The following is an 18,591-nucleotide window of genomic DNA, read 5'->3' as shown; positions in this document are numbered from 1 at the left end:
TATAAGCCAATCAAAATGCAAGGAGTTTTACCATTACAATTCTCTCCTATTGTTGGATTCTGATAAAGCACAAGCCTCTGTTACCATCTTCGAGATAGCTAGGTTTCATGAAAATTGTTTGGCCATGATTAGGAACCATGTTGCACACTGGATGCAAACATTATACTTTCAGTCAGGCTTTAAGGACTGGAGAAAAAAAAAGCTAGCAAGAAGCTCTTTACAACCTCAGTTGAAACAACACCCCCCAATTGAACTCTACATTTGGGAAGAATATACATAGCCCTATAGACATGATACTCATAAACAGAGTTGGGGAATAAAGGTACCTTATCAAAGAAATATATCTGCAATTTTTCATAGGATGAAAAGATTCAGAGGTAAAATAGATAACAGCCTTACAGCCGAAGGGGATCATCTAGAGGTCATCTAATCTAATCCCTTATTTTCAGGTTAGGAAACCGAGGCACAGAGAGGTTAGGCTAAATAAATTGCCAAAGTCACACAGAGAGTAAGGGGCAGAGCTGGAATCTGATCCCAGGTCTTGCAGATTCTTTCCCCACTTTTCTAATCCATAATAAACATAATTTTACTTTTATTTTCTGCTTTCCTCAGCATTCACAGCTCATTACACTAAAAATACCTCACATATTGTTTAAGAAATTGAAAAAAGAAAAGTTCAGACATATTCCAAAACATTATCTACTTTTTAAAAGAAAGTCACTGACACCAATTTTAATGACTTACATTCACTCCAATCATTCAGCAGATCTGTGAGCTCATCAATGAAGGCTGGAATCCATCAATGCATGCCCAGGGTATGCATTCTTCCATGAACTTGTACAAGCTTATCTGTTACCTTCACTTCCGTACCACCCACTCCTCAATTTCCTACAATCTGACTTTTGTTCCTACCACTCTATTGAAATGGCTGTTATTAAAGTCACAAATTTTCCAAATCTAATTTATCTCAGTCTTCTTCAGTTTTTACCTGGTGCAACACCTCTAACAACCTTTTCAGTTTTCTTTGTATTTCTCCCATCACTGAAGTATGAGTGTTCCCTAAGGTTTTATCCTTAACTTGTTTCTCTGTTATATTTGAATTGAAATGAATATTATATCTTTTTTTAACCTTTCCCCTGCCCCTTATTTTTTCTCATTTTTTTATTAATTTATTTTTAGTTTTCAACATTCCCTTCCATAAGCTTTTGTGTTTTAAATTTTCTCCACTTCTGCCCCACCTCCCTCCCCCAGATGGCATGAAATCTTATAAAGGCTCTACATAGACATTCCCATTAAACATATTTTCACATTAGTCATGTTGTAAAGAAGAATTAGAACCAACAGGAGGAGCCACAAGAAAGAAGAAACAAAACGAAACAGAATAGGAAAAAACAGAGCCAATAGTATGCTTCAATTTGCATGCTAACTCCATAGTTCTTTCTCTGGATGTTGCTAGCATTTTCTATCATGAGACTTTTGGAAATGTCTTAGATCCTTGCATTGCTAAGAAGAGCTAAGTCTATCAAAGTTAGTCATCACACAACATGGCTGTTACTATGTACAACATTCTCCTGGTTCTGCTCACTTCACTCAGCATCAGTCCATACAAGTCTTTCCAGGTTTTTCTGAAGTCCGCCTGCTCATCATTTCTTATAGCACAATAGTATTCCATTATATTCATATACCACAACTTGTTCAGCCATTCCCCAATTGATGGGCATTCCCTTATGAATATTATATCTTTGATAACACTGAAACATGCTTCATTCAGTTTCACATTTATTTTATTGCCTTACTCATAATTCATAAGCTTTTCAAAATATTTATTTTTATTTTGTAAAGTTAGTGACGAGAGGAATATAATTTTAGTTACTTTAAAAAATTTGTAACACTGAAATAAACATCTCATTTGGTGTTATTACAAAGTTAACTTGGTTTTTCTTTTCTCTCTACACTTTCTTCCTTTTGCAATTTTATTGATTCACATGGTTTCAAACTCTATGCAGGTGACCTGAATCAAATCACAATGAGAAAGCCTGACAACCCAGAGCAAAATACATGGAGTAGATCTCTCCTTCCTCCCTCCCCCCCCCCAACTTAGAGCTCAAAGAGGCCTAGCAGCTAGCCAAAGAGCAACTGAATTCTGCCTACAAGCTGACGATGATGATGAGCCACTTGGAGGGGGAATGGCAACGGCCAACTACTATGCATAGATGCCCTATCATCCCTACTTGTCCAGTCTTCTTTCCTTATCCCTCCACAAACTCCAGAGCTGTGGAATATACTTTTTCCCTGTCACCATTGGGTCATCTGGATTGGCTCTTCCCCCCAGATGACCTGACCATCAAGGCCCAAGACCATAATCTCCCCTTAACTCAGGAGGTGGAATATCTAAGTAAATGACTGGGCCCAGGAACAAGGGAGAGTATGGAAATCAGTCCTCCATAACTGCTGAGGTCCCTAACACTAAGGGAGTTGATTGAAGTTGTTGAGTTGGTTGTTGAGGTCTTCTTGCCATTTGGCCACCTGGACTGGCCGATGACCAGAGCCCTGAATCTCCTTCAGGAAGAGAAAAAAAAAATCAATATCCAAGCTCAGGCCTAGAAGCACAGTCACCAATGCTTCCTGAGACGGCTATAGAAATTTCCCGACACTGTCTTCTGCTAGAAAACTCTCACCTCTTCTTCCTCGCTAAATCCCCATGATTCAGATTCAGAGGCTAGGGAGTGAAAAACTTCTACTCCTCATTTCCTTACCTACATTCACTTCATCTCCTGGTTCTATCCCTAGTCTGACCTCCCCTTCCACATGCTTTCTGATATGTCTATTATATTATTGACTTTTTTTCTTTTCCATTATATCTCATCCTCTCTCACTTCTTCCATTTTTACTTCATGGAAACCTGTTTTTCCCTCTCCCCTCAGAAGACACCACATCTTTAGCCACAAAGTGAACTAGATGAATATTTTCTCACATCACCCAACAAAGAGAAGTTCATATGCTTTTCAGCACCCCCTGTTATCTCCAGGCCTCATTCCTACTACCATCACTCACTAACAGTTGATCCTTTGGGGTTCATAGAATGACAGGATCATAAATCTAGAACTAGAAGACAACTCAGAGAGACCAAGATAGCAGAACAGAAGGAAAAAGTATAGTTTAGCTTCCCCCTAAACTATTTTTTTTGTAAATAATATTTTATTTTTTCCAATTACCTGTAAAGATAGTTTTCAACATTCATTTTTAATAAGATTTTGAGTTCCAAATTTTTCTCCCTTTCTCCTCCCTTTCCCACCCCAAGATGGCAAGCAATCTGATAATAGGTTACACATGCGCAATCACATTAAACATATTTCCATATTAGTCTTGTTGTGAAAGAAGAAACAGAACAAAAAGGGGAAAACCAAGAAACAAAAAACAAAAAAAAAAAAAGTAGAAATAGTATGCTTTGATATGCATTCAGATTCCATGGTTCTTTCTCTGGATATGAATAGCATTTTCTATCATGAGTCTCCCCCCAAATTATTTTAACAAATAAGAAGATTGAGTACTGAGTAGTGAGTGAATAGGAAATCTAAGGAGACACCACAATGGATCTTTATGCCAGTTCAAGATTCACAAATTTGACCAACAGGAAAGTAACCAGGGCAAGAACTGTGTAACAAGGGTGGGTCAGGATCTCAGACTCAGTTCCAAGGGCTTGTGAACAAGGCTGCCCTAATAGTATAATCTCCTACAATTGTTTATGGACTCAGGTGGTCCCAGGCCCAGAATAGAACTCCTCTAGCAGCACAGGGTTGCCCAGAGAAGATCATAGAAATAACTAACAAAAGTGAAAGTAAAGGAGTTTTAGCAGTACTATATTTCAAATTATACTACAAAGCAACAATTATCAAAATGATTTTGGCACTAGTTAAGAAATACAGCAAATGACTTGGTACTGGTTAAGAAATACAAGGCGCAGCTAGGTGGCACAGTGGATAGAGTGTAGGGCCTGGAGTCAGGAAGACTCTTTCTGAGTTCAAATCTGGCCTCAGACACTTACTAGCTTTAAATGGGAAATAATTAACAGAGGGAAAGAAGAGGGGTTGGAGAAGCCTTCCTGTAGGAGGTGAGATTTTAGTTGGGACTTAAAGGGAGCCAAGGAGGTCAGTAGTAGAACTGAGGGAGAGCATTACATCTACCACCTTAAAGTAAAAAGCAAAACAAAACAAAACAAAAAAACCATTGAACTAATCAATAAAACTAAGATCTGGTTTTATGAAAAACCATTGGTTAATTTGATTTTAAAAAAGAGAGAAGAAAACCAGATTACCAATATAAAAAATACAAAATGGTGAATGTACCACCAATGAAGATAAATTAAAGCAATTATTTAGAGTAATTTTGCCCAATTATGCCACTAAAGTTGACAATCTAACTGAGATGGATGAATATTTACAAAAATATGAAGTGCCCAGATTAACAGAAGAGGAAATGTAATACTTAAATAGCTCTTTCTTAGGAAAAGAATTTGAACAAGCATAAATGAGCTCCCCAAGAAAAATTCTCTGGACAAGGTAGATTTACAAGTGAATTCTACCAAACATTTAAGGAACAATTAATCCCAATAGTATTAACTATTAAAAAAAAACATAGGTAAAGAAGAAGTCCTATCAAATTCCTTTTATGCCTCCTATACCAAGGAGAGCAAAAACAGAGAAATAAAACTATAGCACAATTTCCTTAATGAATATTGATGCAAAATTTTAAATAAAATGCTTGCAAAAAGATTACAACAATACATCACAAAGATCATACACTATGATGACAGGGGATACCAGGAATACAGGGCTGGTTCAATATTAGGAAAAGTATCTGTATAGTTGACCATATCAATAACAAAAACAACAAATATCATATGATTTTATTAATAAATGCAGAAAAAGCCTCTGACAAAATATAACACATTCCGATTAAAACACTAGAGAGCATAGAAATAAATGGAGTTTTTCTTAAAATGATAAGTAACATCTATCTAAAATCAAGAGCAAGCATTATCTGTAATACAGATAAATTTGAAGCCTTCCCAATAAGATCAGGGATAAATCAAGGATGTCCACTTTCATCACTATTATTCAATATTGCACTAGAAATGCTAACTACAGCAGTAAGAGAAGAAAAATAAATGCAAGGAATTAGAACAGGCAATGAGGAAACAAAACTATCACTCTTTGCAGATAATATAATATACTTAGAGAACCTAGAGAATCAACTAAAAACCTAGTTGAAACAATTAACCACTTCATCAAAGTTGTTAGGATATAACATGTATAGGATGTATATGTAAAGGATATAACATGTACTCACATAAATCATCAGTATTTCTGTATATTACCAACAAAACAAAGCAAGAAGAGAAACAGAAATTCCATTGAAAATAACTTCAGACAATATAAAATACTTGGGAGTCTACTTGCCAAGACAAACCTAGGGATTATATGAACACAATGACAAAACACTTTTCAGACAAATAAAGACATCTAAACCAAGAGAAATATTAATTGCTCATGGATAAGTTGAGCCAATATAATAAAAATGCCAATTCTACCTAGTTAATTTACTTATTCTCTGCCATACCAATTAAACTACCAAAGAATTATTTTATGGAGCTAGAAAAATTATAGCAAAATTCACCCGGAAGAACAAAAAATCAAGATTATCGAGGGAATCAATGAAAAAAATATGAAGGAAGGCAGACTAAACAATACCAAATGTCAAACTATATTACAAAACAATCTGGTACTGGCTAAGAAATAGAGTGATGAATCAGTGGAACTGACTAGGTACAGAATACATAGTAGTAGAGGATCATAGTAATCTGATAAACCCAAAGATTCAAGCTATTGGGGTAAGAATTCACCATTTGACAAAAATTGCTGGGAAAGCTGGAAAGCAGTTTGGCAGAAACTAGGCACACACCAGCTTTTTGCACCAAGATAAGGTCAAAATGCATAAATGATTTAGAAATAAAGGGTGATCTCATAAGTAAATTAGAGAAGCAAGGAAAAATATGTCTGTCAGATTTATTGATAAGGGAAGAATCTATAACTAAACAAGAGATCGAGAAGATCATGGAAAGAAAAATAGATCATTTTGATTTACATGAAATTAAAAAGCTTTTGCACAAACAAAACCAATACAGCCAAAAATGAAAGCAGGAAATTGGGGGGAAAATTTACAGTAAGTTTCTCTGATAAAGGAATCATTTCTCAAATATATAAGATACTGAGCTAAATTTATAAAAAAAAGAAAAGCCATTCCCCAGTTGATAAATGATCAAAGGATATGAACAGGCAGTTAAACAGGCAGAAAGAGAAATCAAAGCCATCAATAGACACATGAACAAATGCTCTAAATTACTACTGATTACAGAATTGCAAATTAAACCAATTCTGAGATACTACCTCACACCTATCAGATTGGCTAACATGACAGGAAAGGAAAATGACAAACATTGGAGGGAATGTGGAAAAATTGGTACAATAATGCATTGTTAGTGGAGTTGTGAACTAGTCCAACCATTCTGGAAAATAATTTGGAACTCTACCCAAAGGACTATAAAACTATGCATACTTTTTGACACACCAATAACACTACTAGGTCTACATCCCAAAGAAAAGGGAAGAGAACTTATTTGTAGAAAAATATTTATAGTAGTTCTTTTGGTGGTGGCAAACAATTGAAAACTGAGAGGATGTCCATCAATTGGGGAATGGCTAAACAAGTTGTGGCATGATTGTGATGGAATAAAATTGTTCTATAAGAAATGGTGAGCAGGACAGTTTCAGAAAAACCTGGGAAAATTTATATGAACTGATGCAAAGTGAAATGAGCAGAACCGGGAGAACCTGGTACATCATAACTGCAATACTGTAATGATGATCAACTACGAAAGAGTTAGCTACTCTGATCAAGACAATGATCCAAGACAATTCCAAAGGACCCATAATGAAAAATGCTATCCATGTGGAGAGAGAGAACCAATAAACTCTGAATTCAGATTAAAGAGTACTTTTTTTACTTTATTTTTCTTGTGATTTTTTTTGTCTGTTTTATTTTGCAATATGGTTAATATGGACTAAGTTTTGCATGACTTCATGTGTATAATCAATATCAAATTGCTTGCCTTCTCAAGCAGGACATGGGAGGGAAGGAGAGAATTTGAAACTCAAAATTTTTTAAAAAATTATTGTTAAAATATTTTGACTTGCAATTGGGAAGTACTTAATGAAATAAAATATTCCTTAAAAAATTTCCATTGAATAGGCTGATTTATCATAGCATTTAATCTTTATAACACTTAATGCACTTTACACATGCCCTCACTTGAGCCTAATAATAGCTCTATGAAATAAATACAATAGGGACTATTGCCACTATTTTAAAGAAACTGGGTCTCATAGAAATTATGATACACCTTAAATCCCATAGCAAATAAGTAACACAGTGGGGATTTGAACCCAGATTTTCTTTTCATTAAGTCCAGTATCCTTTCTACTACACAATGCTTTCCATTAAAAATTATTCCCCAGAAATTTAAGGATTAGAATAGTTGAATCCCAGAGAAGGGAGAGTACAATGCCTCATATGCTCCAAAATATCTATCTCAGGTTAATCAGCTAATTAATATTTTCCCCACTTAATGGTATTTTGTTTTTTCAATTACATGTTAAGATAGTTTTTAACATTCACTTTTATAAGCTTTTGAGTTCCGAATTTTTTCCTCCCTCCCTTTCTCCCCAAGGTAGCAAACAAACTGATATAAGTTATACATGTAAAATCATGTTAAACATAGTTCTACATTAGTCATGTTGTAAAAGAAGTATTAGAACACAAGGGGAAAAGCATGACAAAGAAAAAATAAAAATAGTATGTGTCAATCTGCGTTCAGACTCCATAGTTCTTTGTCTGGATGTGGATAGCATTTTCCATCATGAGTCTTTTGGAATTGTCTTGGATCATTGTACTGCTGAAAAGAGCTAAGTCTATCATAGCTGGTCATCACACAATGTTGTTGTTACTGTGTACAATGGTCTCCTGGTTCTGCTCACTTCACTCAGGATCAGTTTCTGTAAGCCTTTCCAGGATTTTCTGAAATCTGCCTGTTAATCATTTCTTATAGCACAATAGTATTACATTATATTCATATACCACAGCTTATTCAGCCATTCCCCAACTGATGGGCATTCCCTTGATTTCCAGTTGTTTGTCACCACAAAAAAAGCTGCTATAAATATTTTTGTATGTGTGGGTCCTTTCCCCTTTTTTATGATCTCTTTGTGGTACAGACATAGTAGTGGTATTGCTGGATCAAAGAGTATGCTGTTTTATAGTCCTTTGGGCATAGTTCTAAATTGCTCTCCAGAATGGCTGGATCTGTTCACAACTCCATCAGCAATGCATTAGTATTCTAATTTTCCTACATCTTCTCCAACATTTATCATTTTCCTTTTCTGTCATATTAGCTACTCTGACAGATGTGAGATGGTGTCTGAGTTATTTTAATTTGCATTTCTCTAATCAATAGTGATTTGGAACATTTTTTCATATGACTATAGATAGCTTTTATTTCTTCATCTGAAAACCACCTATCCATATCCTTTGACCATTTAGCAATTGAGGAATGACTTGTATTCTTATAAATTTGACTCTATTTGCTATATTTTTGAGAAATGAGGCCTTTGGCAGAAACACTGGCTATAAAATTGTTTCCCAGCTTTCTGCTTCCCCTCTAATCTTGGTTGCATTGGCATTGTTTGTGCAAAACCTTTTTAATTTAATGTAATCAAAATTATCCATTTTGTATTTCATAATGTTCTCTATCTCGTTTGGTCATAAATTCTTCCCTTCTCCATAGATCTGACAGTTAAACTATTCCTTGCTCTCCTAATTTGTTTATGGTATTACCCTTTATGTCTAAATCATGTACCCATTTTGACCTTATTTGGGTATATAGTATGAGATGTTAGTCTATGCCTAATTTTTGCCTTATTTTCCAAGTTTTTGTCAAATAGTTGAGTTCTTATCCCAGAAGTTCTTATCTTTGGTTTTATCAAATAGTAGATTACTATAGTCATTTAATGCTGTGTCTTGTGTACCTGACCTGTTTCCTCATTGCCTAGTCTAATTCTTTCAATTTCTTATTTTTCTCTTATTGCTAAAGCTAACATTTCTAGTACTATTGAATACCACTATTGAATAATAGTGGTGATAATGGGCAGGCATCCTTGTTTCATCACTGATCTTTTTGAGAAAACTCCTAGTTTTTTCCAATTATATATAATGTGCACTGATGGTTTTAGATAGATACCACTTATCATTTTAAGGAAAACTCCATTTATTCCTATGTTCTCTAGCATTTTTAATAGGAATGGGTGCTATATTTTGTCAAAAAGCCTTTTCAGTGTCTACTGAAATAATCATGTGATTTCTGTTAGTTTTATTATTGACATAGTCAATTATGCTGATAGTTTTCCTAATATTGGACCAGTCCTGCATTTCTGGTATATGACCACCTGGTCATAGTTTATTATCTTGGTGACAAATTGCTGTAATCTCTTTGCTAATATTTTATTTAAAATTTTTGCATCAAGAATCTAAGACAACTCCAAAAGACTCATGATGGAAAATGCTGTCCACATCCAGAAAAAGAACTATGGAGCCTGAATGCAGATCGAAGCATATTATTTGTTCTCTCTGTCTTTTTTTCTTTTTTTCTTTTTTTTGTTTCTTCTTTCTTGTGGTTTCTCCCATTGGTTCTAATTCTTCTTTACAACATGACTAATGTGAAAATAAGTTTAATATGAATGTATATTTAGAGCCTATATTAAATTGCATGCTGTTTTGGGATGGGGGGAGGGGAAAGATGGGAAGAAAATTTGGAACTCAAAATCTTATGGAAGTGAATGTTGAAAACTAAAAATGAATAAATTTAAAATTTTTTAAAATAAAAAATAAAAAAATAAAATTTTTGCATCAATCATCATTAGTGAAATTGGTCTATAATTTTCTTTTCCTGGTTTTCTATAATTTTCCTCCTGGTTTAGGTATCAGCACCACTAAATAATATTTCAAAGTATGCTATGTAATAGGTCCAAATGGTCAATTTAAATTACAATAACCTTTTTGAGGAGTTTTAACAGTGCCTACCTCATGAAGATATCTTCATGTATGGGGATAGGCTTGGGTCCTGGCCACTTCTGATGACACAGATTGTGGCTGGGACACTACCCATGAAATGATGAGCCTGCATCCTGGCCTCTTCCAGGGCCACATGTGCTCATTCTTGGCATTTTGGGGTGACATGACAAAATCTGATGGTACCTTCTTCCTTCTTTGCCTCCCTCCCAGGACTACACCAAAATTTATTAATTAAGAATTATAAACTGTATTAAAGGACACTGAACCAGCAAAAGCCATTCATTCTCCATTAAGTAAAGTTTAAAAGAATGATTTCTCTCCCTCTCTGTCTCTCTCCATCTTCCTTTCCCTCCCTCTCTCAAATACAGCAAACTATTTAGATATTGCAGCCAGAAGAAGAGCTGACCTAGATGAGATTGGGACTGGATCTTAAAACTCTCTTCTGCTTCTGCTTTTAATTTCTTTTCTGATCACACGTGACTGAATTTTTATCGTGGGATGGACATTTCTATCCTTGGAGCCAACCTTAGAAATTCTAGAAGTTGAAAGATGAGGGGTCCCTCAGTTGGCACTGGCTCCACTATGGAAAACACAAGCTATATCTGCTATGCTGCTTTCTGGACTAAAAAATGGCCACTGACAACAAGGAGGATCCAACTCTTGCCATGGCTTTTCAGAAGACATAGATGATGAGGGAGACCACGCGGAACTGATGCCGAGTTGAAATGCTTATTTAGTAGTCTTGAAAAATGCTTCATGTTTAACATTGTAAACATTAACCTTTCAGGCATACATAAGAGTTATTATGTTACTGTTGCTTGTTAAATCTTTGTCAGTCAGTACTAGCGAGTCTTTTTGTGTTAGGTATTTATTTTGTGTGGAGGAAATAAATAGCTATGCTATACCTGGTTTTTATTATACAGTAAATACCTTTATATTCTTCTGTTTTAGAGAGTCCCCAGAAGTGAGACAAACTGAAGCTTTAAGTCTTGTGAGGCATAAGAAGACAGACAAAAAGAATCTGACCCTTTCCTTAGAGGCCAGTCTCCCTGAATCCAGTCTGTGTTAGTGGGTCCTGATCTAGGCTACTCAAGTAAGGCAGAGGACAAGCACTCCAACTCTTCTGGGTCCAATAGTAGTGTGACAATGTTACACTGGAAAGAAAAGCTAAAATACTGCTAGACTTGGAGTCAGAAAGACCTGAGGTCAAATACTGCCTATGACTTATTAGCTGAATGATCACAAGCAAATTTACTTAACCTCTCTGTATCTAAATTTACCCATCTGTAAAATGTAGATAATGATTAACATTAGTATCTACCTCATAAGCTTTTTCTAGGACTCAAATCAGATAATGTATACAAATTGCTTTGTAATTCTTAAAGTACTACATGTCCGCTATTATTATCTTTTTCTATCACTGTCCTTTCATCCCCTCATCATTTCCCTTCTCTTGTTGTACTTCTCTCTCCTTGAGAATTGTCATACCTACTATATTCTTTCTTTCTACCCTTGTCTCTGAGCGTTTGTTCCATATTTTGAGTTGATCTTTCTCATTTCCCATCTGTTTGTCCTTCTTTGCCCTCTTTACCCCAACTCTGTCCTTTGGAGAAACTCTTAAAAATTACTATTAAAATAGTTATGTTTTTGGATTTTCCTTACCTAGATGAAGATGTGGGCTCAGTGGTCTGTCTCTGGACATGTTTATGTTTAATGAGATGTTCTTTCAAAGCATTCTGTACTTCGGTGGGTATATCTGGGGAAGTATGGCTGATTTTCATCGCAGGCTCAATTTGGGGAGATGGCTTCTCATTTTCTTTTTTTTCTTCTTTTTCCTCAACCTCAGAGACTGGAATACTTGAGATGCTCTGTGGCAGGGTACTGACATTGGAAGTAAGAGGTTTGCTTCTCCAATGTGGCCAACAGAGTTTCCAGAAGACAAAGAGTGAACCCACCAGCAATGCAAGTCCACAAAAGCTGACTATCACAGCTAAAAGACTGACAGAAATATCTGTAAACAAAAACAAAAAATTAACTCATAGGAATTGATCAATAAACATTTATTTAACATCTATTATATGTCAGGCACTGTGAAAAAGAGAAGAGACTTTGAAATAATGCTATTTTAAAGAGAATTCATTCCTCCTTTAATGCCTCTCTTAACATACATTTATTCTGACTATCTACCACTTTAGCACTTTAAAGTTTGGAAAGCATTTTACATACATGGGAGAGAATAAGCATTTATAAACTACCCACTATAGGCCAGGTACTGTGTTAAGCACTTAGACAAATATTATCTCATTTGATCCTCACAACCATGGAAGTAAATGTTATTATTATCTCCATTTTATAGTTGAAGGAAATTGGGGCAAAAAAAAAGTTAAGTGACTTGCCCAGGATCACATAATTACTAAGTGTCTGAGGTCAAATTTGAAGTCAGGTCTTCCTGACTCCAAGCCCAGAGCTCTATCCATTGTAGCTCTATCCACTCTATCCACTACATTGTAGCTGACTTAAAAAAAAAAGCCACATGGTTTTCAAATAGTCATTGAAAGCAGAAAATTATCCATTTTGCCTTTTTAATTTTTTTAAAAGACTATTAGAAAAACTTTGTTATAGAGAGGGAATGTCTTGAACACACAATCATAGGATACATAAACATAATTTCTAAATATATCACAAATCCATTCTAAAATGTGAACAGTTAAAGGTTGATGACTGACCAGGTTCATTAGCAAATGGTCATCTGCAAAAGCTATGCCTGAGTGATCCTTAAAAGTCTCCAATTGAAACATACTTGCGTTAAGAAGGTAAATATTAAATACTAATATGAATTGTCCCCTAGACTCTAAGTGGGAATTTTACCATTATAAAAAATAGATATTGTGTTGTGTGCACTCTATTTTAGAACTCTACAGGCCCTTTTGGGTAACTCCAGAAATGTATTTTCTTATGTACTACAACTGGCCCAAAATCATCCTCTTTCCCTATATAGGCTCCTTCTCTCCCACCTACAAGCATGCCCAAATTCCCCACATCCTGGAAGAAAAAAAACAACACCTCTCTAGGGTCTACCATCCCCTCAAGCTATCTTCCTAGCTTTTTCTTAGCCAAACTCTTAAAACATTTGTCTATACTAGCTGTCTCCATTTTCTCTACATTCACTTAACGTTTTGTTATCTGGCTTCCAACCTCTTCACTCACTTGAAACTGCTTTCTCCAAAATTATCAATGACCTCTTAATTGTAAGAGGCACCTCTGCCTCTTAGAATTCCTTATTTCTTTCAAAACTCCGCTCAAGCACTAGCTTTTGCATGAAGCTTTTCCTTATGTCCCCAGCTGCTAATGCCTTCAATGGAAAAAAAAAAGAAAGAAAAAAGTATCTCTCAAAGAAGAAATGAAATTTACTAACAATATAAAAATGCTCCAAATCATGAATAAGACAGATACAAATTAAAACTCTGATGTTCTATCTTATACTTATCAGATTGGCAAAAAAGATAATTGTTGGTAAGGGAAACTGATGGGAGAACAGGAATGTTAATGAATTGTTACAGAGCTTTGAATTGATTTGTACAGTCACTCTGGAAATCTGGATATCAATTTGAAATTGTACTCAAAAAGTCATGGAATTGTACCTATCCTTTGACTCAAAAAGATCAAAGAAAGAGGAAAAAAATAAGCATATACACAAAGATGCTCAGTGGCACTTTTTGTATAAATTAAATTCAACCCTTATGAATTTTGTCTTATGCTCCATGCATTTTTCATTCACTCTCTTCCCTTTCTTCTCTTTTTTTGTTAGTATCACTCTCACAGCTCCTTCCTCCCAAACCCACACATAACCCTCCCACAGAAAATAATAAAATTACCTCTCTTGTAACAAAGTATAACAATGTAAAACAAGTCCACGCATTGGCTATGTCTGAAAATGTATGTCTCATTTTGCACCTCCAGTTAATCTGCCAAGAGATTGGAAGCAGTCTTCTGGAGTCATGACTTTGGTCTTTTTAAGTTATTTTCCTTTATAATATTGTAGGAATTGTATAAATTTTGCTGTTGATTTTTACTCTAGTTCTACATCAGTTTCATGTTTCTCTGAATCTGTCCCTTTCATCATTTCTTAGTGTACAATGATATTGCAATACATTCATACAGAGCTAGGTCATAAAGTCTGAATAATGCAAAATTCAATTTCATAAAAATTATAAAATAATACCAAGCCACATTTAATTCGAGCCAAAATTTTATTAATGTGATACATGCAAGCTAGTTGAGGGCTTTAACATGCCATTACATTGTCAGTGTACACCATCAAGTGTGTATGTGATGTGCTGATACATACTATATTACCAATAGGTATGTAAATTTTTAAGAGTCCTTAACAAGATGGATAAAAGGAAGAATATTTTAGATGGAAACACTACCAGGACAAAAAAAGAGAAGAGGCTTGTTATTACAACAGAACAAAAATTAGATGAAATTAAAGAGTATGAATATGACCAAAGTAACTAAAATAGCACGAGATTTTGAAATGTCTGAATTGATGGTACAGAATATCATAAACACACAGAGTCAAAATCAGATGTCAATGTGGTATCATCTTTTATGGTTTGCAAACCAGACCAAGGAATAAAAATGATACAGTGATAGAAATGGAACATCTTTTAACTCTATGGATTGAAGATTGTAATCAAACTCATTCTTCTCAGAGCAATCATTGAGACAACAGCTTTAAGTTTATTTGAGGCAGTAACAAAAAATGGAAATAAAGTGGCTAGTGAAGTAGCTTTTATGACATATTTTGGTTGTTCCAACTGCTTTAAAAATTGAGTTCAATTGCATATAGAGGTGGCCAGTGAAGATGAGGATGTGAGAGCTAAATATCCTAACATTATGAAGAAAATAATCAAAGAAGTTGGGCACTCTGATCAACAAATTTTTGATGTGGATGGAAACCTTCCAGAACTAACATTTCTAAGAAAGAAAAAACCGAAACTGGATTTAAAGAGTCTAAGGATAGGATCAGGGCCAAGATGGCTGAGTAAAAGTGGTGACTTGATTGAGCTCTCCCCCAAACCCCTCCAAATACTTGTAAAAGTGGCTCTAAACAAATTCTAGAGCAACAGAACCCACAAAAAGACAGAGTTAAACAAATTTTATTAATAGTATTTTCCCCAATTATATGTCAAGATAATTTTTAGCATTCATCTTTACAAGATTTTGAGTTCCAAATTTTTCTCCCTCCCTCTCTCCTGTGCCCTCTTCCATGGCAATTTGATATAGGTTATACATGTATTATTGGGTAAAACATATTTCCATATTAGTCACAGTTGTGAAAGAAGAAAGAGATCAAAAGGAAAAAAAGTCACAAAAAAGAATGAAGTAAGTGAAAAAAGTATGCTTTGATTGTACTTTATCTGGATATGGATAGCATTTTCATCCATGAGTCCTTTGTACTTGTCCTGGATCATTTTGCTGCTGAGATGAGCTGAGTCATTCATAGTTGATCATCACACAATGTTGCAGATACTGTGTACAATGTTTTGCTGGTTCTGCTCATTTCACTTTATATCAATTGAAACAAGTCTTTCCAGGTTTTTCCAAAATCTGCCTGTTCATCATTTCTTATTGCACAATATGTTACATTACATTCATATACCATGGCTTGTTCAGCCATCTTTCAATTTATGGGCATCCCCTCAATTTCCAATAGTTTGCAACCAGGAAAAGGACTACTATAAATATTTTTGTACATGTAGGTCCTTTTCCCTTTTTAATGATCTCTTTGGGATATAGACCTAGTAGTGGTATTACTGCATCAAAGGTATGCATAGTTTGGTTGTCCTTTGGGCATAGTTTTAAATTACTCTCCAGAATGGTTGGATCAGTTTGCAACTCCACCAGAAGCACATCAGTGTCCTAATTTTCCCACATCTCCACCAGCATTTATCACTTTTCTTTTCTGTCATATTAGCAAATCTGATAAGTGTGAGGTGGTACCTCAGAGTTGTTTTAGTTTGCATTTCTCTAATCAAAAGTGATTTAGAGCACTTCTTCATATGCCTATAGACAGTTTTGATTTCTTCATTTGAAAACTGCCTGTTCAGATCCTTTGACAATTTACCAATTGGGGAATGACTTGTATTCTTATAAATTTGACTCAGTTCCCTATTTATTTGAGAAATGAGGCCTTTAGCAGAGACACTTGCTGTAAAGATTGTTTTCCAGTTTTCTGCTTTCCTTCTACTCTTGGTTGCATTGGTTTTGTTTGTGCAAAAGCTTTTTAAATTTAATATAATCAAAATTTTCTATTTAATATGTTTGATCATGAACCTGTGACTCATTTAACTTCTACTTTAAGAATCTGGATGCTATACCACTTGGTGCACATATGTTTAGTATTGATATTACTTCATTGTCTATGGTACCCTTTAGCAAGATGTAGTTTTCTTCCTTATCTCTTTTAATTAGGCCTATTTTTGCTTTTGCTTTGTCTGAGATCAGGATTGCTACCCCTGCTTTTTTTTTTACTTCAACTGAAGTATAATAGATTCTACTCCAACCCCTTATTGCTTTGAATGTGTTTCTTGTAAACCACATATTGTAAGATTCTGGTTTTTTATCTACTCTGCTACCCTCTTTCATTTTATGAGAGAGTTCATCTCATTCACATTCACATTTATGACTACTATGTATTTCCCTACATCCTATTTTTCCTCCTGTTTATCCTCTCTTCTTTCACACTTTCCCTCCTCAACAGTATTTGCCTCCCCCATCTATCCTCTCTTGTCAGCCCCACTCCCTTTACTTAATCTACTCCCCTCCTACTTTCTTGTCCAGTAAGATAGATTTCTATATTCATTTGATTGTGTATATGATTCCACCTTTGAGCCCATACTGATACGAGTAAGGTTCAAGCAATGCCCATCTTTCTCCTCCCATCAAGCTGTTGACTTGTTTTTTTCATATTTCTCTTGCATCACTCTCATTTGTTTTCCCAATTTTTCTTCTACTTCTCTCATACGATTTTTGAGCTCCTTTTTGAGCTCTTCCATGAGTTCTTTCTGGGCTTGAGTCCAGTTCCTACTTTTTCTTTGGGGTTTTGCCCATAGGTGTTTTGACACTGTGGTCCTCTGAGTCAGTGTCTTGATCTTCCCTATCAACACAATAACTTTATATGGTCAGATTCTTTTGTTGTTGTTTTTTTTTCTCATCTTTTTTGCCTTTTTCCTTTCTTTTAAATTTGAGCTATGTTCTGGGGTGGAAGGGGCACGGTTTCAGGTTTCTTGTGCCCTGCAGGTCCTGGCTGTTTACCTGGTGCTGCACTGATATTGCCCTGATGCCTACAAGGAACCCTGATGTCTAGTGCTGCACTGAAGGGGTGTGATGGGGGAGGGTGGCTGGTGCTATGGAGGCCGTATGGGGTCTGGCAGCTTACCTGGTACTAAGCTGGAGTCATAGTGCTGAGGCCAGAAAGGTGTTTCTGTGTTTCCCTAGGGCCAAACTGAAGCACATGGAGGTCTGGTTACTGGAGATTGCCTGTTTTCCAGGGACTACAGTGAAGCACGTGATGGTTCCTGGAGTTGGAGTCTGCCTATTCCCCTGGCTACACTATACATATATATATATATATATATATACACACACACACACACATATATATATACATATACATATACATATATATACATACATATATATATATATACACACACACACATATATATACATATACATATATATATACATATATATACATACATATATATATATATATATATATATATATATATATATATATATATATATGAGGTATGTGTGGGGTCTTGATTTTGGTGTTTGCCTGCTCCACCACACTGGGGCTCAGAATCTCCCACTGATTTGCTAAGGTGGGTCTTACTGCTGGCTTGCTGGGATGCTTCTTGTCCTGGTCTTCATTACCCTTTTACCCAAGTGAGACAGACCTTTCTTGCCAATCTTCCAAGTTTCTTAGGTTAAAAGATTGTTTCACTTTGACTTTTTACTGGTTCTACTGTTTTGGGGCATTATTTGATGGTTGTTTGGGGTGAATATGGGAAAGTTAAGGCAATTTACTGTTTACTCCACCATCTTGGCTCCCAGAAGCTAATTCTCCAACCAAAAAATTTAAACTACAATCATACCATAAAATTTGGACAGAAGAAATTACTATGGCTTGTTTATGTAGTTGCAGGGTTACAGAAACAGATTAATAGCTTTTGTACACTCTAAGCAAAGTTTCACAATTATCGTTGTTGTTCAATTGTATCCAACTCTTCATGACTCCATGGATCATACTTTCCATGGGGTTTTCTTGGCAAAGATACTGGAGTGTTCTACCATTTCCTTCACCAGTAAACTAAGACAAACAGAGGTTAAGTGACT

The 18,591-nt window shown here is 35.3% G+C and overlaps 1 protein-coding gene across 1 annotated transcript in view; it reads right to left on the bottom strand.

Moving 5' to 3' along the window:
• The window catches only part of SYT10 (synaptotagmin 10), a 99,106-nt gene that overhangs the window by 65,490 nt on the left and 15,025 nt on the right, over positions 1–18,591 (bottom strand). Inside the window, exon 2 of the mRNA XM_027858986.1 lies at positions 11,845–12,193. Within this exon, the coding sequence (XP_027714787.1) occupies positions 11,845–12,193 (349 nt within the window). The remainder of the gene's footprint in view (positions 1–11,844; positions 12,194–18,591) is intronic.

This window comes from Vombatus ursinus, unplaced genomic scaffold (genome assembly GCF_900497805.2).
Source record: "Vombatus ursinus unplaced genomic scaffold, bare-nosed wombat genome assembly UNPS02013950.1, whole genome shotgun sequence".
NCBI lineage: Eukaryota > Metazoa > Chordata > Mammalia > Diprotodontia > Vombatidae > Vombatus > Vombatus ursinus.
Note: the sequence above shows the minus strand (reverse complement) of the source record. Positions and strands in the feature narration are given on the sequence as shown.